The 23,332-nt window shown below is 42.3% G+C and overlaps 2 protein-coding genes and 1 non-coding gene across 7 annotated transcripts in view; all 3 read right to left on the reverse strand.

Annotated features, from left to right (window-relative positions):
- Nucleotides 1–5,488, reverse strand: part of SNRNP48 (small nuclear ribonucleoprotein U11/U12 subunit 48) — a 32,141-nt gene extending 26,653 nt beyond the window's left edge. For 3 of the 4 annotated variants that reach the window (XM_019419795.2, XM_053904918.1, XM_019419796.2), the window contains exons 1-4: nt 5,270–5,487; nt 1,831–1,944; nt 1,521–1,581; nt 389–463 (exon numbers count right to left, since the gene is read on the reverse strand). In XM_019419795.2, coding sequence (XP_019275340.1) covers nt 389–463; nt 1,521–1,581; nt 1,831–1,944; nt 5,270–5,425 — 406 coding nt within the window. In that variant the 5' untranslated portion in view covers nt 5,426–5,487. Of the gene's footprint in view, nt 1–388; nt 464–1,520; nt 1,582–1,830; nt 1,945–5,269 lie in introns of all 4 variants that reach the window. The other variant, XM_019419798.2, reaches the window with a different exon arrangement.
- A 4,418-nt stretch (nt 5,489–9,906) lies between these two features.
- Nucleotides 9,907–23,332, reverse strand: part of DSP (desmoplakin) — a 48,033-nt gene continuing 34,607 nt past the window's right edge. Inside the window, exons 16-24 of one of the 2 annotated variants that reach the window (XM_053904919.1) lie at nt 23,054–23,220; nt 22,453–22,591; nt 21,726–21,919; nt 20,508–20,670; nt 19,740–19,823; nt 19,076–19,183; nt 18,170–18,268; nt 14,834–17,128; nt 9,907–13,842 (exon numbers count right to left, since the gene is read on the reverse strand). In XM_053904919.1, coding sequence (XP_053760894.1) covers nt 10,594–13,842; nt 14,834–17,128; nt 18,170–18,268; nt 19,076–19,183; nt 19,740–19,823; nt 20,508–20,670; nt 21,726–21,919; nt 22,453–22,591; nt 23,054–23,220 — 6,498 coding nt within the window. In that variant the 3' untranslated portion in view covers nt 9,907–10,593. The remainder of the gene's footprint in view (nt 13,843–14,833; nt 17,129–18,169; nt 18,269–19,075; nt 19,184–19,739; nt 19,824–20,507; nt 20,671–21,725; nt 21,920–22,452; nt 22,592–23,053; nt 23,221–23,332) is intronic. The other variant, XM_053904920.1, reaches the window with a different exon arrangement.
- Nucleotides 19,583–19,689, reverse strand: LOC128777863 (U6 spliceosomal RNA). Its single transcript, XR_008423180.1, has one exon. It is a non-coding gene; the product is annotated as a U6 spliceosomal RNA (small nuclear RNA).

Raw genomic sequence — 23,332 nt, forward strand, 5'->3', positions numbered from 1 at the left:
CCTTTCCTTTTACATTGTGTTTCAATATCCTTACATTTAACAATGGGCTAATTCTCAAGAAAGGAAAGAAATCTCAGGGTTAGACAATCTCAATGGGATTTAGTTACCAAATAACTAGAATAAAAATGATCTACAAGATAATCTCACCTATTAGGTGATTCCAAGGCATGAAACCCTAGCTAAGACAGCAACCCAGTGAGATTCTGCTATATTTGAGCAGAAAATATCTAACAAATGAAGCTGACACCAAACACATTGGCCTAATGTTAAATGTAAAACTTAATTTTTCCCATGTAACTGTTTGCACAAGATTTTTCTTAAAAATTAGTAACATGTCCTTAAAAAATAGTTTGAATCATTAATTAGCTCAAACTAAGATGCTACTTACTTTGATTATAACAGTCACCCTCTTTTCCAACTGCAGTTCTAGCTTGTTTAATTATCTGGAATTGTGAGTCCTTATCTGTCAAAAAAGCACCCATAAACACAGAATGAATCATCAGTGTCCACAACTAAATTAACTAATTGGTTTCTAATCCAAGCTCTTTGGGCACATTGACAAATCTTCCAGAATCTTAAGAACAAAACACCCACATCACTCCCCACGTAATCTGAACGCACAATTCTTTCAGATCTAGCCAGAATCCAGTAAGTAACAAGACTTCAAGCGCTTCAGAAAACATTACCATCAGGCATACTGCAGTAGGTGTTGCAAATGTTAGCAACCAATAATAGCTACCATTTCTTGACTCTAGCTAAGCGTCAAGCACGCTTCTAAGCATTTTACATATATATCATTTAATCCTCACAAAGGTGCTATTATCACATCCCCCATTTTATGAAGAAATTTAGGCAACAAAAATGTTAAATTACCTTTCTGAAAGTCACAAATCTATTAGTGACAAAACCAGGAGTTGAATCAGGGCATTCTGATTCTACAGCCTGAAATTTTAACCTCTATCTATGCTGTTAACACCTGGAACACACTTCCATACTCAGTCTGCAAACTGTGTTGTGTGGCCAGATTTTTGTTATAACCAAGAAAGAAAGTATCTGTCTTACTGTACAAAGCTTTCCATGACCTATTAATAAAAGCCTCATCTCTAAATTTCAGATTAAGCAAACTACTTTCACTGTACATTAATTAATCCTACATTCTCTCAAGGTACAAAATGTCCTTCTTAAATCACAAGCCTACTAAAAAGTCGATTCTTTTGATAATTCAAAAATGAAATATCAATGCCTATAGTAAGATATTTTTAAATTATAATTAAATTTGGGGCACCTGGGTGGCTCAGTTGGTTAAGCGTCCGACTTCAGCTCAGGTCACAATCTCGCTGTCTGCGAGTTCGAGCCCCGCGTCAGGCTCTGGGCTGATGGCTCAGAGCCTGGAGCCTGCTTCTGATTCTGTGTCTCCCTCTCTCTCTGCCCCTCCCCCATTCATGCTGTGTCTCTCTCTGTCTCAAAAATAAATAAACGTTAAAAAAAAAAATTTAAATTATAATTAAATTAATACTTACTCAAAGTAATTGAAGGTATCTTCACATTCTCATAGAAAAAATCAGAATTATACATTTTATCCTAAATGGTAAAAACAAAAAAAAAAGTTAGTATTCTTGAGTAACAGATAATTGACTATTTTAAGATTTGACATGAACAAAAGATATCATTTAAATATTTCTTAATAAAGTTTGCGAAATTAGGCAAGTACCATTCCACCCCACAACTGACTATTATTTTGACAGAAAACCTCACACTATATCTTCCGAATACTGTAAATTTATTAATGTAGGAATTACATGACATATATACATAATAAATATAGGGTACCTCTTCTTCCTTGGTATAGCCCAGTTTCCTCAATCTACAAGATACCATGTGCTTTGCTAAAGATGATTTAGGCATGTGATGATTGGAATCATAGGGGCATATCACAACGTCATCCTATAAAAAAGAAACAGAAGCAAAAAAAGGGGTACATAATATTTAAATAAATGATTATACCGTTTAAAGTTTATTACTCGATTAAGTGGTACTACCCATTCATCTCTTCTGGAGGCCTCTTTCCCAACCCCCTGTGTGATGTATGTGCCCATTAAAAACAAAAACAAAAACAAAAACCTCCCTCCTTCAATCTCTCTCTCCTTTATAGCCCCCTCTCCACTCCTTCAAAGACCAACGCTTTGAAAGATTTGTTTACAGACAAACTACCAGTCAGGAGGTTACTAACAATCATCTTACTACTATAGCCAAAGCACATGTCAGACTCTTTAAAATATGTGAACTCTTAGAAGGTTACAATCCAACTGTTCATTTCTGTCATCCTCATACAGTCTTCATGTCCTACCTCTCTGGTTCCTTCTACTTGGTCTCCTCTAAAGACGTCTTCCTTGGGGCACCTGGGTGGCTCCAGTCGGTTAAACATCCGACTTCGGCTCAGGTCAGGATCTCAGTTCTTGGGTTTGAGCCCCGCATTGGGCTCTGTGCTGACAGCTCAGAGCCTGGAGCCTGCTTCAGATTCTATGTCTCCCTCCCTCCCTCCGTCTCTCTCTCAAAAATAAATAAACATTAAAATATTAAAAAAAAAAAAAAAAAAAAAAAAGATGCCTTCCTTGTTCTACCTGTACCCCTATAAATGCTGATGTTTTATATAAGTCAAACCAGTGACTTTGTGCCGTTTGATATACACTTACTAGAAGATCTCATGGCTTCAATTTCTACTATATACTAAGGACTCCCAAAATCTAAATCTTTAGACCTGGATTCTCTCCTGAGTACCTTATACTAAAAACACTAACAATCCACTATAACAAAAATAAATTCATTACATTCATGGTCTCCTGACCCCCAAACCTATTCCTCTTGGGTTTCCCAGTTTCAGTGAAAGGTCCCACTTCCTCAAGTAGAAAACCGTCTCTTCTCCCTCATCACTCACATCTAATCAATCACCTAGTCCTTTTCACTAAATAACTCTGAAATCCTACCACATAATCCATCCTCTCTGCCACTTCCCCACTTCAGGACATCATCATCTCTCTTCTGGATTACAACAGCCATTGCCTAACTGCTCTGCTTCCAGATCTGTTGTCCCTTCCACTCTCCACAATGCAGCTACTTTGAATTCCAGGTCTGCTACTTACTGATTACATGAACTTGGTTCAGGTACTTAACCTTTCTTTGCCTAAGTTTCCTCATCTAAAAAATGGGTAAAACAGGACTTCTGTCACAGATTTATTGTGAAGATTAAATAAGTTATACACGAGTTTATACACATAAAACAATTCAAACAGAGCCTGGAACATAGCAAGTGTCAATAAATGTAAGCAATTATTATTTTATTAAATGGCAAATATGATGATATAGTAGGACTTAAAATACCTCCATAGCTCATAAAAAAAAAAAAAAAAATCCAGATTCTTTACTATGGCTGACACAAGGACCTTTAAGATCTGGACCCTTCCCACCATCATCCCCCTCTTTCTCTATAGCCTATGCTTACCTATCCTTAACCACCTTACGTTTCCTGATCTGGTCACATCCTTTTCCCCTGCTGTTGATGCTTCCCCTGTGCTTCACCCAGCTAATTTAGCATACTTTTATCAGCTGAGAATTCACCTTATCCAGGAAACCTCCACAGTCCTACGACAGCCTCCAATAACCTGTACTACAGCTAGTCATAGACTGAGTCACATGATAATGTAGGCTGATTTCTCTGCACTCCCCGTCACCACACCCAGACAGTAAGCTCTGCGACAGGACCTGTGACTACTGTTCACTGTACTTCAGCATTAAAACACTCCTGCAGAAAAGTGAGGCTTCATTAACTATCTGGACTGCACCTATTCCAGGAATGATGACTATCACGTACCAGGATTTTTAAACCAGTCACTGTCTTGAATAGCAGACCTTGGCTCGGTAAAATTTAGATGTACACTCACAGCTAATTGTCATAATTTTGGAATTTTACAAAGAAGTTTTAGAGAGGCAGCATGGCAATTAAACACACAGACTCTCGGGAGCCAGAATGCCTGGGTTCAAAATCCCAATCGCCCTTTACTAGCAGTGTGTCCTAGGCAACAAATTACCACCTCTCTGGCTTTGTTTTCTCATCTATAACATGTGGCTAATAGGGTAATTAGAAGCATTAAACGAGGTAACTAACCTATATAATAAATAGCATAAGCAAAGTGCTATTTAAGTGTTATTAGAAATTTCAGTGGTAAGGAAAGGCATGGTAGGATCCACGCAATGGAATTCACAGCTTCAAACACCCCTCTAAACAAACAACAAAGATCTTTTTAGGGGCACCTGGGTGGCTCAGACAGTTAAGCATCCAACTGGTTTCCGCTCAGGTCATGATCTCACAGTTTAGTTAGTTCTCACCCCACTTAGGGCTCTGCACTGGCAGAGGGGAGCTTGCTTGGGATTTTCTTTCTCCCTTCTGCCCCTCCCCTACTCGCGCTGTCTCTGTCTCTCTCAATTATATAAACTTAAAAAAAAAATCTTTTAAAAATTTCCACCAGGACTTTAAGAAACGTGAATTGTTTGTGTGTAAACTAAATATACTCTAACTGCCTTTGGGGAGTCAGTCATGTAATTTAAACCTGGGAGAAATTATTAGAGCTCGATAAACCCAGAAAGAGTATTAGAGATCATGAATTATCCGAGTGAAGCGCTTCCGTTCCTCCCATCCCATGAAAAATAACCAAAAATCAGGACTGTTCACTCTCATACACGTGCCTACATTTTTAAAAACAATTTTAACGTTCAAAAGAGTTGCTAGTCACCATCTCTTAGTGACATCCTCTAATAATCCTAGAATCGGTGCTGTCCCAGGCGGAAGCGTACAACTTTAAGGCAGAGACAGCTGAACTCGCAAGCTCTCTCCCGACGCCGAATCTGGTGCAACTGCGGCATCCATGTGACAGATGACAAAGCAAACGGCCAACACGTCTGCTAGCAGCACTCCGACTCCCCTATTTTCTAGGTAAACCCCAGACCTGCCACCCCTCCCCACCCACCGCATTTTCACCTCCTCAAACCCAAGCTCCGCGCTAGGAGCGCCGCACAGGTGGCGGGTGCGCGTCGTTCCGGCGGCTCCCGCGCGCCCCACCCGAGGCCCGCCGGCGACGAGGCGCACCAGGCCGGGTCCCGGGCGCCCACCACGGCGCTGCAGACGGGCGGGGGCTCCCACGCGGAGTCCTCCCCCGCCAGAAAAGACCGCAGGTGGAGAGCCCCCAAAAGGACCCTGCGCGCAAGCCGCCCTCACCTCTGCCGCCCCCTCCTCCCCGGGGTCCAGCCGATCCAGGCTCCAGCCCAGGGACGCCGTCACCTCCTCCAGCGTCCGGCAGCAGCTCTCCACGAACTCGCTAAGCTCCAGCTGCAGCCGCCGCCGCTCCTCCACAGGAGGCGGCTCGCCCTCCATGGCCGCACCCGGCCCGCCAGAAAGAAGCGGCAGAACAGCCGGCCCCGCGCGCGGGCCTCTGGGAGGTGTAGGCGGGGCCATGCCGCCACGTGACTGGAACCGCCTATAGGAAAAGGCCCCGGAAGGAGCAGAGCTGTCATTTAGAGAGGTGTTCCCCGGTCTCTTCCCGGTGTTGCAACTTGTGTAATTGCTCCCGGATGCGTTTGCGACGGGGCTTCTCTGAACTGCATTCCAGCCTGCCCCCACAATTGTAAAACAAACAAAAAAGTTTATGTCGCCCTTTGCTCAGTTGCCTCTAAGATTCTCCGTCCTTCCGACGAAGCCAGGCCATGTTGGGATGAGGCCTTCACTTAATCCGGCGACTAGTACAGGCTCCTGGCAGCTCCCACTGGACACTTGCCCGAAGCTTGGCCTCTGTCTCGGAATTCGCCTGCGTCTACTCAGCCCTCATCCTGCACGACGATGAGATGGCAGTCACGGAGGATAGGATCGATGCCCTCATTAAATGTTGAATCTTTCTGGCCAGTGTCACCATCAGGAACCTCATCTCAACGTAGGGGCTGGTGTACCTGCCCCAGCGGCTGGCGCTGCACCAGCAAAAGTGCTGCCCCGTCCACCACTGCTACCCCCTAAGAAGAAGAAAGTGGGAGCAAATAAAAGAACCAGAGGAGTCTGATGATGGCATGCATGAGCTTTGGGTCTTTTTGACTAAACCTCTTTCAACATGTTCAATAAAAAACTGAACTTTTTTGTTTTTAATGGTTTATAACTACAGAATGTTTAAAGAGTAGTACAAGGAGAATTTGCAAAGCCGTCCTCCAGCTGGTTAACATTTGCCCACGTTTGCTTTCTCTCGCTCTCTCCACACACACACAACCTCACAAACTTATTTTGCAGAATTATTTAAGGGTCAGGTGCAGCTGTTTCAACCCCCAAATAGGTCTGTATGCATCTCCTAAGAATAAGGATATCGTCCTGCATAACCACCATACATGATTAAACCTCAGATAAATAATAATTTTGTAAAACCATCTAATGTTCAGTTTATATTCAAATCTCCCCAATTGTCTCCAAAATTCCTTTCACAGCCATTTGATTAGTTTTTTCAACCCATGAACTATAATCGGCTCTTGTCTCTTTTAACCTGGAATGTCTCCCCACCCTCCTTTTTAAAAATTTTTTAACATATATTTATTTTTGAGAGAGTGAGAGGAGGGGAGAGGGGGAGAATCCGAAGCAGGCTCCAGGCTCTAAGCTGTCAGCACAGAGCCTGAGGTGGGGCTTGAAATCACAAACCACGAGGTCGTGACCTGAGCCAAAGTCAGATGCTTAACTGACTGAGCCACACAGGCACACCCCACACCCTCCTTTTTAAATTAAGTCATTGAATTTTGTCAGGAGCCTCAGCCAGTTATCTCATAGAATGTTCCTCTTTCTGGATTTATCAGGTTTTTCCCCCATGATTAGATTTTTTTGAATAATTTTTGCAAGGAGATGTGTATGCCTCTTTATTACATCTCATAGAGGACACCCATCTTAAATTCTCCTTCTATTAGTAATGCTAAATTTGATCACTTGCTAAAGGTAGAGAGCTGTATCACTCTGCTGTAAGACATTTTCCTCTGTGGGATGATACTTTGAAGCCATATGATTCTTCTTCCCCAACAAACTGATACAATACTTCAGTGAATCTGTCATTATGTTAGGAGTTATAAATGATGATTCTCTAGTATTATCATGGCTTCTGTATTTGTTAGCCGGCATTCTTACCATACTTTCTTTTTGTTCACTATGAAATCAAGGGATTTTTAAAATTTTTTAATTTTTTTTTATTTTTGAGAGAGAGCACGAGCAAGGGAGGGGCAGAGAGAGAAGGAGACACAGAATCCCAAGCAGACTCCAGGCTCTGAGCTGTCAGCATGGAAACCAATACAGGGCTTCAACCATGAGATCATGACCTGAGCCCAACCAACTGAGCCACCCAGGCGCCCGGAATCAAGGGAATTTTAAAATCATTATTGATTTGAGGTTACTTAATTCATTATTACATACTCTGTTACCATCACAATTCTTAACTGATTCTCAAATTGTCCCAACCTTGACCAGTGAAAGGTTGGTTTGATTCCTTTTCCTTGCTTTGATTAACCCAAGCTTACTTTGTACATTTCCTATCCAAGACCTGGAATCAACCCTTTTAATTTCCCCAAATGGTTTTAACTCCCAGAACCTAATCCCTCTTATATTATTTTATACTATTTTCAAGCTTAATGTCAAATCTTTGCTTCCCTTTGCACTTACTTCTATCAGATGGAGAAACTGTGGACAGAATAGCTATTTCAGATAGTACAATTCTCTCAACAACAACAACAAAAAAAGTTTTGAGTATAAATAAGCAGTACCCAAAAATACGGAAATAGGCCAAGAGCTACAAGCAGATATGAAGGGATGAATTCCAGTTTATTCATACTTTGTCCACAGCATACCTACCTTTATCAGCATTTATATGTTTAGCTCAACTAGCCTAGAAAATGTGAAACTATTTTTGAATGTGAAATAATGACTGTCATTGAAAAGTTGTATATATACGCCCCTTTTCTGTGGAGGCTCACTATAAATGAGCCAAATCAAAACTTATCCAAGGCCAAGCAAGTCCTGTCTCTAGGACACAGCCTATCTCGTCTCAGAGCTTAATAACAACTTTCAGCAACAGCTTAGAGGTATACTCTTTCAACCATAAGAACTGCTTTACATGGATACTTATTCATCTGTTTAATCACCATTTTTTCTAGAGAGATCTCCTGTCCCGTTCTGGATTAGGCCTCTATGATAGGCTGAATTGTGTGTTGTCCTCACCACCACCATCACCCCCCATTCATATCCTGGAGCCCTAACCTCCAATGTGACTTATTGGGAGTTATGGACTGTAAGAAGGTAATGAAGGTTAAATGAAGTCATAAAGAAGAGACTCTAATGTGATAAAACTCAAGTCTTTCTAAGACAAGGAAGACACACCAGGGCTTCCCCCGCCCCACTACTTACTGCCTACCATTCAGAAAGAGAGCTCCCACCAGAAACCAATCTAAGGACACCTTGATCTTGGACTTCTAGCCTCTAGAACTGAGAAAATTAATTTAAGTCACATAGTCTATGGCATTCTGTTACGGCAGCCCAAGCTGACTGATACAGTCTCCTAGCTCTAGCATGAAGATCCTTCTTCATTTCACCCAACACAGCATTTACCACTTATTTTTCTCTTCCTTTTATATTACAATGTGTTAATACCAGGGGATCCATGGCTTTGGGCACAATGTGTAGCACACAGAAGTCAATTATTAGTGAATGAAATTAATTTCAGAGTGCCTGGGTGGCTCAGTCGGTTAAGCACCCAACTTCAGCTCAGGTCATGATCTTGCGGTTTGTGAGTTCAAGCCCTGCATTGGACTCTGTGCTCACAGCTCACAGCCTGGAGCCTGCTTTGGATTCTGTGTCTCCCCCTCTCTCTGCCCCTCCCCTACTCATGTTCTGTCTCTCTCGGTCTCTCAATAATAAATAAATATTTTTTTTTAAATTAAAAAAAAATTAATTTCAAGTCTTCCAGATTGGGAGGGGAGCAAGGAGAAGGAGGTGAGACAAGGAAGGAAGGAATGCTGTTTTCATCCGAAGTATCAAAAACCCCAATAATTTAAGTATTATCTTAAATATGATCTTTTTTGCTCTTCACAATTAACATTTCATTTGTTTTCCTATTTTCTAATCTGTACTGTACTTGATTATATTAATACATATTGCTGATATATGAAAGTTCTTCCACTGATTGCTTTATAGGTGTCTTCTGTCCCCATCCAGACTGCAAATGTCTTGGAAGTCGTATGTACTGAATATCAATGTATTGAATCCTCATAGTATCTAGCCTAATACTAGACATAACAGGTATTCAGTAAGGTCATATTGATTTAATAACAAGTGTTTGAATTTCAAAAGTTTCTCTTTGATACAAAGAATAGGTTTTATCTCATTGTCCTTCAACAGAGAGCCAAAAACCCTTCAGGACTCATTTTTATAGATTCAAGGACAACTCATACGTCTGAGGGGACAAAATGAAACACCATATATTTTGAGAATACCCAAAATAGAATCTTAGGCACTTCATTTTTTTTCTAATGGTATTATGGTGACTTTTGCCCATGCTACTTAGAATTCACTGTCCAGGATAAACAAGAACTGGGTATTGACATGTGGCCTGGCCTCTTTACATGGGCTTCTTTCCAAGAGCTCTGCCTGGTACATAACAGGCACTTGAGAATGTTGAAAAAAACTACAAAAGACCAACTTCTAACAAGAATTCAGAACTAAGATAGTTTTTTTTTTTTAATGGTCATCCTTAATAGGCACTTAGTAAACAGAAGGTTTTAGACATATTAACAGAAAGATGCTGATAAATGCCTCGTATGTATAAACATATAAAATCAAAACACAGAAACTTCAAAAGTCTAAAAGTTTATTGCCAGAATTGCAAACTTCATAAAGACACCTTTTTAAAGTACATAGTAAATGACAAGCAAAATAAACAGAAAACTTTGACCAAAGAAAAGCAAAGATTGCTGCTATCACGCACATATAGTCAAATTAATGCCGAACCAAACAGGTGCATTGAAGAGTATATAGGTTACACGATCCACAATCTAAAACTAAAGGAGACTCATTCCAAAATGTTTGGGTTTGGGGCGGAGTATTCTGGGGAGAATGGGATGGGTAATTTTCTCCTAATACAGAAAATGGAAATATTTAGATGAAAAACAGACTGAAGTCTAGAATATCAATGATCAACTTAATTTCATCTCCAAGAACAGAAATCTGTATTATAGGCCAAAAGAAGTACAAGAACCAATCAAAAAAAACTAAACACAGAAGGAACGAACTCTAGATTCAATTTGTGCTATCCTTACAACTGATTACCATTTCAGACACACTACATCCAGTGTATTAGATATGTTAGATGAGCTGAGAAGATAAAAAGCCAGAACAGTATTTGATTTCAACCAAGGTTATATCTTCTTAATCATTGAAACTCTATCACTATACTGCAAGCACTAGGTTTTCTTTTGTTAGTATTTAGTAAAGTGAAAATTCACATAAGTAAAGCCAAGGAAGTAGCAACTAACTGATTACTAGTGCCCAATAGAGCTACTGCTAAAGGAGTAGGAGTAAGAGTAGGAAGAATTCCCTGTTGCATCAAAGCTTCCTCTTCGGGACCCACTTCGGGAACCAGAGCGAGAGCCGGAGCGGGAGCCGGAGCGGGAGCCAGAGCGGGAGCCCGATCGGGAGCCTGGGGCAGAAGACATGTTGTAAGGGCTAGGCAAGCCCTTGGAAGAAACAGAGGCGGCCTCCAGAAGGCGTAGGCCAGTGATATCTTCCACCATGGAGCGATTCATGGCATCCTTATAGGATATTTTTAATTTGGTTTTGGGGCAGGTCAGGATTTTGGCATAGCTGCTGGTGTCTTGCAGCCTCTGAGCTGCTCGGCCGTCGATGAATCCTTTCCTGATGGCTTCTTCCGTGCTTATCCTCCCATGCACTTCTGGGTCAACAAGGCCTCCAGTGAGGTATTGGAACTCTAGAAAGCGCTGACCTGCCTCATAGGGGAGCCATTTTTCTTTTACCGCCTCTGCTGCTGACATCTTCTTCTTTCCCTTCACACCTTCAAAGCCAATGAAGGCTTTCTGAGCGGGCTTCAGCCTGGTGGCCATATCTTGGTCAATCAGGCCCTGGGAGACTGCATCCTGAAGTGAGAGCTTCTGACCACTGGTTGGGTGGATGATGCCACCCGTGCAAGCCTGAGCTTCCAGAAGCCTCTGACCAGTGATGCTATCGACAATGCCCCGCTCTATTCCCTCTGTAATGGAGATCTTCTCTAGGTTTTCTGTGTCAAAGATGGCTGCAATGGGGCTTGATTCTTCCAGGGGGTCAGACAGAGAGCTGCTCCTGATGGTTATGTTCCTGACACTGGATATGGTAGAAATCTTACTTACTGACTCATGTCGGCTGTTGCTGAAAACATCGTCACTGATGCCACCACCTATGCCGCTGCTGTTGCCCACGCCATTTTTCAAGGAGATCATATCAGCAAACTGAGTGAGGCTGAGGCTGCCAGATCGGTACTGATCAAAGAACTTCCTATCAATGAGGCCCTTGTCAATAGCCTCTTGAATATCATACTGACTGCCTGTCTTCCTGTCTACCAGGACCACCCTGGTGGAGCCGTCAGATCCAGTGATGGTTATTTCTTCCCACTCGCACTCCTGCTCACACAGTTCTCTGAAGGTTTCATAATCTATAAGGCCCTTCTTGTAGGCCTCCTGAACAGACATCTCCTTGTTGGTCTCTGGGTCAACGATGACCACTCTGCGCTTCCTGAGGGTATTCTTTTGTGATGTCTGCACCTCTTTCTTCTTTTCTTTCAGGGGCAGAAGACAGAGCCCTGTTTCTTCATCCTTGATGCATCTTTCTTTTAGCTGAAGATAGGTAAGATTTTCTTCTGTGTTGGGGTCAAAGAATCCTTTTGTATCGTCACTTGGATCAGAGAGAATCTCACTGAGCTCCTCATTAAAGTAGCCCCTCTTGTACGCCATGTCAACTGGCAGGCGATGGCTCTCCTTCGGGTCGATGATCCCCCCGGTTGCAATCTGTGCTTCCAATAAACGAATGCCATGGCCCTTTTCAATGAGTTCCTTGTTCATGGCTTGGAACAAAGAGATGATGTTTCCCGTTTCAGGATCATTATACCCGGTGACAGCTCGTTCTGCAGACAGGAGCTTCTCTTTGAACTCAATACCCACCAGGCCTCTTTTGTAGGCTTCTTCCACCGGTAGCCTCAAGTTGCTAACAGGATCCACTATAAAGCCAGTAGCTGCTTGGGCTTCCAGCAACTCCAGGGCAGTACCAGGTCGGACCAAGCCAATTTTCATGGCCTCATAAATGCCAAGCTTCTGTTTCGTGGTCTCATTGTATATGCCCGCTATGCAACTTGAACCCTGAAGGAAGTCTTTAATTCTTTCGCCAACCTCATCATAAGAAATCTGACCTGATTCCAGTTCATTTACAGTGGATGGTCTCAATATACCAGAATCCACCAGCTCAGAGACGGTCACCTGTTGTCTGATTCCTTGGAAGGACATACTTCTCTTCTGCACTGACAACAGGAGCAGACCAGTGTGTGGTTCGATTCTGCACCGTTCTCTCAGCTGCATGTAACTGACCTTCTTTTTGGTGACTGGATCCACAAAGTTCTTCTGACTATCTCGGGGATCATTCAGGGACCGATACAAATCCCTGTCAATCAGCCCACGGGCCAAGGCTATGTCTTTCGGCAAAAAGACGCTATTCACGGGGTCCACCACACCCCCTGAAGCAATCTGGGCTTCCAGCAGGCGCATTCCGGTTTCTCTATCAATCAGATTTTTCTTGATGGCTTCTGAAACAGATACGGTCTTGCCTGAAAACGGATCATCGAAACCAGTGATAGCTTTCTCTGCTGTGTATATCTGTTGACGGTCATCAAAGTCAATGAGGTCCCGAGCGATCGCGTTGTCAACGGTCAGCTTCTCATTCCTATGGGGATCAATTATACCGCCTGTAGCTGCCTGGGCTTCCAGGAGCATGACTGTGGATTCCGGGGTGATTAATTTCTTTCTTTTGGCCTCTACCAGAGAGTACTTTTCCTTAGGGGAAGCAGATGCTCCAGCGATAGCCCCTGCACCCCGAAGGAAAGGCTGGATTTCAGAAGCAACTTCTTCCACGGACTTTTTCCCCTTCAGCAGTTTGTCCAAGGTTGTTTTGTCAATTAGCTGGCACTCATAGAGCTGCATGGCCGTTACCTTCTTCCTCAGTCCATCGAACACCAGCTTTGAGGAGTCAACCGTCCACTCGTATTCTGTCTGGGTCTCCCGATGGGACCCATAGGGGCGCTGCTTGAGTTTGTCGATTTCCCTCTGAAGTCGGGAGCGCTCTGTTTCCAGCTGTGACTGCGTCTCCCTGGTGGAGTCCTCCAACTTGCGCCTGTACCGCTCCTCAATCCTCTTGATCTCTGCCTGGAGTCTTTCGATCTCACTCCTAAGGCTGTTCTTCTCTCTCTCACTCTTCTCTCTTTCCGACTCGATCTTCCTAATCGTCTCTTCCTTGCGGGAGTACTGGGTTTTCCACTGATTGAGGTCATTCTGGATTTGCTGTTTCTCACACTCGAGGCGTTGTTTCACCCTGCTTTCCGCATCCAGCGTTGCTTTCGCGCGAGTGAGCTCATCCTCCAGCCTCTGCAGCCTGCTCTTGTCTTGTTCCAGAACTTTGATTTTCACTAGAAGGCTCTCTCTTTCCTGCACCACCTGAGTGCACTGGTTCTTTGATTCCTGAATCCGATTAGATGCCTAGAATTTAAAAAGAAAGAAATGGGAAGAAATAACGTTTTGATCGTATCATAGGGTTATAATTCCTCTTTTCCTACACTTAAAAAATAAAACTTAGTTTGAACTTCCTCTATTTTCCCTGGATATACTGCTATTTTGTTATCTTATAAATTATGAAAAAAAAATTCTGTAGAGGTATGTTGCCACTTTGATAAATGGCATCATACTTACTTTTTTTTTTAGAAGGAACTAGGAGAAGTTATATACCAGTCTTACTCTTAACAGAAATAATGGTTTGAAAAAATATGGGGAATTTTGTCCCAGGTTATCACACCTGCTATACCTACATCTCCCCTCTTACAGCTATACTAACATGTTTAATAAAACAAAATAAATCTATGGGCATATACACACCCTACACCCAGCCCCACACAAATATTGTCTATAGAAGTCAAACGTATTAGAACTTAAAGAAGGTATTTTTAAACTAGGGGTTAAAAGAAAAGCCTAGCAAAAACAAACACATCAGGGTCGTGATCAAAAGAGAACAGATCATGCATGCAGAAAAGCCATGTAAGCAAGCAAGAAAAAGTGATTTCAAAATTGCATAGACAATACCTTTACCATGGCTTTTATTTAGGAAAATTTTAACGAAAAAAATGCAGGTCATAGCTCGCTAAGTAAGAGCTATCTTGTAGAAAACAGACTGGAATAGTCAGAGGACAAGCTCTCAGGTGTTAAACCTGATGGTGTGCTAAAGTTTGAAAAGCACGGCCAAACAGAGGTGACACACAGATTGGTATTGATGCGGGAACAGGACAGAAGGGCAAAGAGGGCAAACTGCTTTCAAGCAGTGGCCTGGGTTATGACAGCTAGTAGTACAGCAATAAGGAGAAAAATTAGACTTTCTGCAAGCGGCCATCCCAGTTAGCAGGAGCACAGCTGAGATGAGATGAAAATGGAGGGAATTATTTGAAGGACAGGGAAGCTGTGATCAAATATTTGTGAATACCTCTAAAGCCTGCTTTTGGAATTTCTCAATTTCCTGTCTCAAATTTTCCCTCTCTCTCTGTAAATCATTAATCAGCCCCTGCAGTTCCAGGGTCCGGTTGTTGCTGATCTGCAGCTGGCTCCTGAGTTCAGCGATGGTTGCATTTCTATCGCTATCCGCCTCGCTCCGGCTCCTCCTGAGGTCGTCGTATTCCAGCCTCAGGTTCCGAAGCTCCTCCTCCAACATCAAGTGCTCCTTGGTCAGGTTCTCCGTGAGAGACTGCAGCCTCTCGATTTCTATCTTGCTTTCATTTAAGCTCCTGCTTTTATCCTCTATCGCCTTCTGGAAATGCTCGTTCCTCAGGTGAGCCTGTTTGACATTCTCTTGTTCCTGCAGCAACTGGCGTCTCAGGGCCTCAACCTCCACGGAGAGCCTTCTCAGCTCTTCCTGGGTCCTCTGCTTGTCCCTCAGGTGGCCGTCCAACACGTCCCTCTGCTGCCGGAGGTCGTCCTCGCTCCGTTTCTTAACGATGGATGCTTGCTCCAGCTGCTGGGTCAGGCTGGTGATTTTTATCGCCTGCTCCTTCAGAGACCTCCTCATGCCTTCCAGCTCCTCCTCCAGCTTCTTCCTCTTCAAGGAGTCTTCCGAGGCGGTCCTCCTCAGCCGATTCAGCTCCTCCTCCACCTTCTGCTTCTGCAGCTGCAGGTCCTTCAGAGAACTCTGGAATCTCGTGATGTCCTGGTCCTTCACAGCCCTCTCCTGGGACACCCGCTCGTAGTCGATCCTCAGGCGCGTGAGCTCTTGCTCCTGAACTTTCAGCTTGCTTATCGTCTCCGTCGCACTATTATTTGCTTTCTGCAGATCATACTGGGCCCTCTGTAATTTAGCGTTCTCTTCTTCCAGGCGTTTCCGTTCACTGGTTTCCGTTTCTATCAGTTGTTTTAACCTCTCGATCTCCTTGTTTTTATCCTGGATGGTCTTGGCGGCATCATCGAGCGACTGCTTGTATCTCAGGCTCTCTTCCGTCCGCATCTGAGTGACCTGCCTCAGCTCAATCTCCAGCTGCTGTTTCCTCTGCGACACCTCCGAGCCCGTGGCCTTTTGCTGTTGGACGTCTTCTTCGACCCTCCTGAGGTTCTCGGTGGTCTGGGCTAACGTGTTCTTCAGTCGCTTTACTTCCTCGGATAGGCTGCGGTTTTCTCTGGTGAGGCTGTCGATCTGGGCTCGGTAGCCACTGGTGTCCTCTTCCTTCTGCATGGTGAGCTGGTGGATGGTGGTCTTGGTGATGTTGATCTCAGTCTCGAACTGGTTTTTTAAGCTGATGATTTCCTCGTCGTAATTGTTCCTTACCTTAGCCAGTTCATTTTCATATTCCCAGCGGCGCTTGGCCTCCTCCTGAAACTCAGCTTTGAGTCTCTCAATCTCCTTGTTTTTGTCCTGAATGGTCTTTGCAGCCTCTTCCAGGGACTGTTTGTGCCGAGCATTGTCCTCGGAACGCTGCTGGATGACCTGCTTAAGCTCCATCTCCAGATGCTGCTTCTTCTGCATCATCTCAGAGCCACAGGCTTTTTGCTGCAGGGCATCTTCTTCGGCCCGCCTTCGCTGCTCGGTGGTCTGCAGAATGCTGTCGTTGAGCCTGACGATCTCGTCCTTCAGATCTCGATTTTCCCTCGAGAGCCTATCAAGCTGGTTTCGGAGATTTTTGGAATCGTCCTCTTTTTGCATGGATATCTCCTTGATGGTGGTCTTCGTGATGTTAATCTCTGTTTCATACTTGTTCCTTAAATTACTCATCTCCTCATTATAGTGGTTTCTTACCTTTGCCAGCTCACTTTCATATTCTCTCTTCCGGGCGCCCTCCTCCTGCAGCAGAACCCTCAACCTTTCTATCTCGTACTCCTTCTCTTTGATGGCTTTCTCAGACTCCATTTTCTGCCAGCCAAGGCTCTCCTTTTCACACTGCCTTGCCTTCTGCAACTGGTCATAGTCATTCTTCTGTTGGTCAAACCTGTCTTCCACAGCCTTCCGTCTTCGCTTCTCGTCCTCGATCTCGTAGGTCAGCCTGGTGATCTTCTCGTTGAGTTCTTTTATTTGGCCGTAGCACTTGTCCAGGTTTTGCTTGGCCGACTTGCCGTCCAGCTCTGCCTGCCTCTTCAGCTCCTCCAGGCTCACAAGCTTGGCTTTGAACTGGGAACATTCTGCCTGGTACTTCTGCAGGTTCTGGTCCAGGAATTTGTTCTTATTGCAGTTTTCAGAGTTGGCATCTCGGGCCAGTCTGAGCTCCTCTTCCAAAACTTCAATCTTGGTGTTTTTCAGCTGCGGAAGTGAAATCAGAAATTAGGATGAAAGGAAAACCTCTCACGTCCTAAAAAAAGAAACAGTCTTTTCCCCCCCTCCCAGACCATTGTGTGTTCTCGCGTCTCTTCCCACACCTGCACATGTGCACACGCACACCACACACATAAGCACACATAGAAAGAGTGACACAGAGCAAAAGCTACTGGACAAAACCCCACGAAATCTGTATTCTCGTCGTAATTCTTCCATCAACTGCCTGAATGATCTTAGCAAATAATACAGCATCTTTGAGGTTCCCCTGCCTCATGTGTAAATGAGGTGATTTCTTCCAAGATCAAAAGCTTAAGATTTCATAAGTTACGTTTCCTTTATTTCAAGGTATTAAATTTCCATACAAACTCAATGCATGTATTGGAAATGATGAGTAAATTAAACAATCAGATGTTTTCAATGTTCATAAAAACATCAAAATTTGATAAAGCAAATCTGTATGTTGGTAAAAAAATCCAAATCCAGCCAGTCCAGGATGTTCTCTTCCTTAATTTAAAAAACACATGGGGCACCTGGGTGGCCCAGTTGGTTAAGCGTCCGACTTCGGCTCAGGTCATGATCTCATAGTTAGCATTGGGCTCTGTGCTGACAGCTGGGAGCCTGAAGCCTGTTCCAGATTCTATCTGTCTGTCTGTCTGTCTGTCTCTCTCTCTGCCCCTCCCCCACTCATGCTCTGTGTCTCTCTCCCAAATATAAATAAACATAAAAAAAAAAAGAGAGAGAAAACACACACCAACAAAAAAAGCAAAATCCTTGACCAAACAGTAAATGAAATTAGTGGGGTTTTTTTGGTAAGGTAAAGCAGCTAGAATTTTGTAAATATCACCTAACTCCATTCAGAGCAGTGTCCTGAAGCACAGAACTAACCCCTGACTTTTGAACAAATTCTACAACAGTGAGTATATACCAGGGAGTATGTCCAGATCCATGTTCTAATGAGGCAGTAATAATAAGGCTCTATTCCATTTTCTTTTCCAATGCTCCAAGGAAATAAATTAAGTAAATTACCTTCAGGTCTTCCAAACTCTTCAGCATCTCGCTTAAGAACCTATAATAGTCTCCAGACCTTGTAAGTAGTTCTATGTATCGAGCATGCATATCTGCGGCCTTGCAAAAAAGGGGTGAAAGAAAAAAAGAAAAAAACAATTATTGCATTAAAAAAATGTCCCATGCAAGCTGACCAATTTTGTTTCCTAAATCAATGAAATAGTGAAATTATAATTTAAGAGTGAATTCCTGGGGTGCCTGGGTGGCTCAGTTGGTTAAGTGTCTGATTCTTGATTTCAGCTCAGGTCACGATCTCATGGTTTGGGAGTTTGAGCCCGGCATTGGTCTCTGCACTGACAGTGTAGAACCTGCTTAGGATTCTCTCTCCCTCTCCCTCTCTGCCCCTCCCCTGCTCACATACTCTCTCTCAAAAACAAATAAACACTTAAAAATTAACACAAATAAAGAGTGAACTCCCTTCCTTCATGTGTGCTAATTCCAAAATCTGGAAGCACCACAAAAGGCTAACAACATTGTATCCTATCCTTATCCCTCTAGAGTGTTTCCCCTAAACCATCTGATGGGTGATGTTCTCTGTCATCTTTGGGAAGAAGTTGTCTTTTAAAAATCGACTAGACATCTTCTACTTGTTAAAAGCTTCCCTCACTAAACCCAGAATTTAAGCGCAGTTTCTACCAAGATCCTACTATATAAACAACAGATCCAGACTTCCACTAACCGCCTCCTAAAATCACTCCAGTATTGATGACTCCTACTAAAGGAGCATAACCTGCTATTAAACCCTTTGGGAGTGGAGACCCTATAACAAGGGGTGAATTCAGGGTCTGCAGGGAAGACAGGAAGAAGGCAGGGACAGTGAAGGTGCAGGAGGGACTGGCTCTAAGAAATACGTAACGATGTACATACCTCTTGCAGAATCACCCCAGAGGGAGACTGAACCAGGGTTCTCTTGATGGGTATGTTCAGTAGGGTTTCCAATCCTGAGGTGTATGATGCCAGCTGGAGTTCATAATCCTACAGAATAAAAGGTTTAAGACAAATATACTCAATGAACTTCACAGAGTCACTGACAGCTACAATTTCATGGTTCTGAATCATCAAGCTGTGTTTCTCATGACCAACCTCAAAGGCTACCATGCATTGATAGTGTCCAAGTCACTAACATGACATTATTAAACCAAGGAGTGCATCTTTATATGCTATAGGAAGATGTTTACCCATATTACCAGTCTAAAGAATGAAGACCAGGCACTTCACTGATATTGCCAATGTGAAATGAACTCAAGTAAATGGATAACAAACTTTTCACGGTATGTTCCGGAGAGAACATATAAAAGCCACAATTGCTATCCTCAAGCAGTTTTTACTCTTTCGAGTAAATCAGAAAATAATGCAGTTAATAATATATACTTTTAAAATATGGAACACTTCACAAATTTGCATGTCATTTTTACACAAGAGTCATGCTAATATTCTCTGTATCACTCCAGTTTTAGTAGGTGTGCTGCCAAAGCAAGCACTTACCATTATTCTTGATGAGATGACAACATTCTTTGAGAAACGAACATACCTTAATCGAATTTGCACAAAGTTCGGCGATTTTCTGTACTTCCTCTGATTTGTCTCGCTTGCCACAGATTTCATTGTGCAAGTTCTAGACAAAAAGTAAAATATTTATAAGCGTTGAAGTATATAAATGTTTTTAAATAAATGCTATTTCACTGCTGAACAATTGGTTTTCCACAGATTATGACTACGTGCAGTGAATTTGTATTCTCACAGGTCAGCCTTAGAAGATGAGCATGTTTTTCCTTCAGGAGAGTAAGCAAGATCTTCGACTTCTTACTCTCTAAGAGGAATCTTTCAAATCTGTACACTTTTCTGATCCTATCACCTCAATTTATAAAGATACTTTACTACAATGTTACATTATTTCTTTTACAATTGATTTCCACGATGATTTCCTTTCAATATCTCAACTGTTTTTCCACTGGGCCTTATGCAAGCATTCACCAAATGGACTAGTAATATCAAACACCACTTCAGGGTATTGGGTGACTCAGTCGGATAAACATCCGATTGTTGATTTCAGCTCAGGTCATGATCTCACGGTTCATGTCAGTCTCTGCACTGACAGCATGAAGCCTGCTTGGGATTCTCTCTCCCTCTCTGTCTCTGCCTCTTCCCTGCTCACGTTCTCACTCTCTCTCAGTAAATAAACATTTAAAACAGTCTTTAAAAAAATATATCATTTCAAACCTAGACACTGCTATGAAAACTAGAGGAAAATACAGTGCACCCTCAATGTTATCTAAGGAAGTGACAAACTGGCTTGTACCTTCTGCTCATTCAAAAATCGCAGGACTGTGTTGGAATCACCAAACTTCATGGATTCTAAGGAATCCTGACGGCGTTTGGCATCATAGAGCCACTTGCAGAAGGCCTGATAGTTATCACGGTAATTCCTCAGTTGCTTGATTTGTTTCTCCAGGTCCCATAATCTGCAGAAGATAGATATGATAAAATCAGAAAAGCAGTGCTACTGGTCCTGAGAGTATTTAACAGAGTTATCATATGACCCAGTCATTCCACCTGCTGTGTGCTCAAGAGAATTGAAAACATGCCTCCCTACAAAAAGTTATACATGAATTTTCATAGTGACATTTTTCATGATAGCCAAAAATCATGAATGAATGAAAGTAAAAAAATAAATAAAATAAAATAAAATAAAATAAAATGTAGTAAGTATAGCTATATGATAGAATATTATTCAGTCATAAAAAGGAATGAAGTACTAAAACAAGCTACACCAAGGATGAACCCTGAAAACATTATGCTGAGTGGAAAAAACAGTCACAAAGGAGCACATGATATATGATCCCTTCATGCAAAATGTCTGGAATAGACAAATCTACAGAGACAGAGGAAAGATTGGTGGTTGTTTAGGGCTGGAGGATTGGGAGGTAATGGGAAATTAGTGATAATGGGTACGGGGCTCTTTTTTTAGCATAAAGAAAATGTTCTAGACATAGATTGCGGTGATGGTTACATAATTTTAAATATAATAAAATCCATTGGATTATACACTTTCAATGGGCAAATTGTATGACATAGGAATTAGTTATCAATAAAGGTAAAAGCACTGTTAGTAAAATGAACTACTTGCAAAAGTGAAGAGACTTTTTAAATCCTCATTTGGAAGAAGGCATTTCTTTTGTAGAAGATTTAATTTTCTTAAATTTCAAAAGAACACTCACTCAAAACATCTACTCCTTCCAACAATCCTAGCAAGAGTTTATAGGGCCCAAAAGGGCCTGATCAATGGCTTCCACTATTTCCCTAAGAGCCTGGAGAGTACCTGGTATGGGTTGGTTCAAGCTTGGGTACCTGCTTCCCTCATTTGCGACAAAGCTGACTCCAGACAGTCCATGAACAGAGCGCCTCTTACGCCTAACTTACACAGCAAACCAAACCACTGCTTTTAGAGTGACAAATTCAAGTGACGCTATCTTGGAACAACCAAATGGGAAGAAAGTAGGGAAGGAAGTTGGCACACCTGTAGTCTATCTGTTTGTCTATTTTTTGCCAGCGGTCTGTCAGCTGTGTGACTTTGTCACTGAACTTGCCCAGATCCAGGTCATAAAGTGGATATTGTTGTGAGGTCTGGGAGTGGATCTGCTGGGCTTTCTGGAGCTCTGTCTTCATGGTGGCCAACAATGACTTCTTCAAGTTCAAGTCATTTTTGATTTTCTGTCATGAGAGAAAGAAAGAGTACAAATTAATCTCTTGGAATATTTGTATCTTTAAGTGATAATCAAGCCAGAAAAATATATTTGCTGATTACATTTCCCATTATTTATGTCAATAAATAGCTCCTTACTTATTAAGCTACCCCCTTAATAAAGGATTCAGTGTGTATGTTTGTTTGAGAAATGCTAAATACCATACTCTATTCCATTCCTGAATAATTATAGTACATATGAATATATTAAAGAAGAAAAATCCTATAGTGAAGAAACTAGTTCAATTATGTTTAACTCTGCATTCCTCAAACAAATCTCACCACAAATTATATCCGCACATAGTTCCTAATAGTACGCTCTAGAAAGCAGTGTGCTAGAGATAACGACAGATATCAACCATGTGTGGCTGGTGAAATCCAGTAATCCTCAAACTCATGAAAACTTAGTGAAGCCTTGGATTTGGGTACTGAGTAGTCCTGCATGATTTCCCATAATACTGTTTATAACAATGGTTATAAACTGAATAGAACTTTCAGTTACCTTCAGTCCGCAGCGGTAAGCTTCCACTTTATCCAGATCCAGGCACACGGTTTCCTCTTCAGTGAGTCTGGCTTCGTAAACCTTTAACATGTCTTCTGTCTGCAGGATAGCTTGGAGTAGAGCTCTTACTGTGCATAAGCTGTAAAGAGCAAAGGAGGCAAATAATATTGCCAGTGACGTAATTAGCCTTTGAACATTTGGCTCTTGCCACTATTAATTAAAGAAGCCGATAAAAATTTATTTTGCCTATTTCTAAGCTGCAGGAGCCATAAACTCCTATATCATCTTTCCCCCCTATCTCATCTTTCAGACAGCCATTCTGCATTAATTGAAGAAGAATTCTAAGTCCTGACTCTTACAGCATATATCTCAGCTGTAAAACACGTTAGGTTTCACAACAGTGGAATTAACATCTCAAAATTACTATCTCAAAAGCACAGTATCTACAAAAGTACTATCTCAAAATTACTATCTCAAAAGTCTGCAATGAACAGAAAAAACTGTAAGGCAAGACTGTAGTAAGTCAGGCATACAGAGCAAATGAAGTCTGACAAAGCTTGAGAAAAGCAAAACATCTGTGATAAATGTTAGGGGCGTTTACCTATTTAAGTAGCCATCTGTAACGCCATTGATATTTTCCAGTTTCTGAAACAGTCCAAATACTTCATTCTGTAAATAGCAGTATTTTTCTGAACCTCTGAAGTTAGCGAGCATATCTTTAAGCTGGTTGAGAACTTCAGCGATTGCCTGGGAATCATTCTGCACACTCTGTCAAAAAAGAAGAAAAGCTCTTGATTGAACTGTGTGATTCTTATGATCATTTCTGTCCTGAAGAAGTCCACTAAATGGAAAAGACTCAAGAGATAGAGTTGACATTCCA

Source organism: Panthera pardus, unplaced genomic scaffold (genome assembly GCF_024362965.1).
Source record: "Panthera pardus isolate Hobbes unplaced genomic scaffold, ASM2436296v1 HiC_scaffold_17, whole genome shotgun sequence".
NCBI lineage: Eukaryota > Metazoa > Chordata > Mammalia > Carnivora > Felidae > Panthera > Panthera pardus.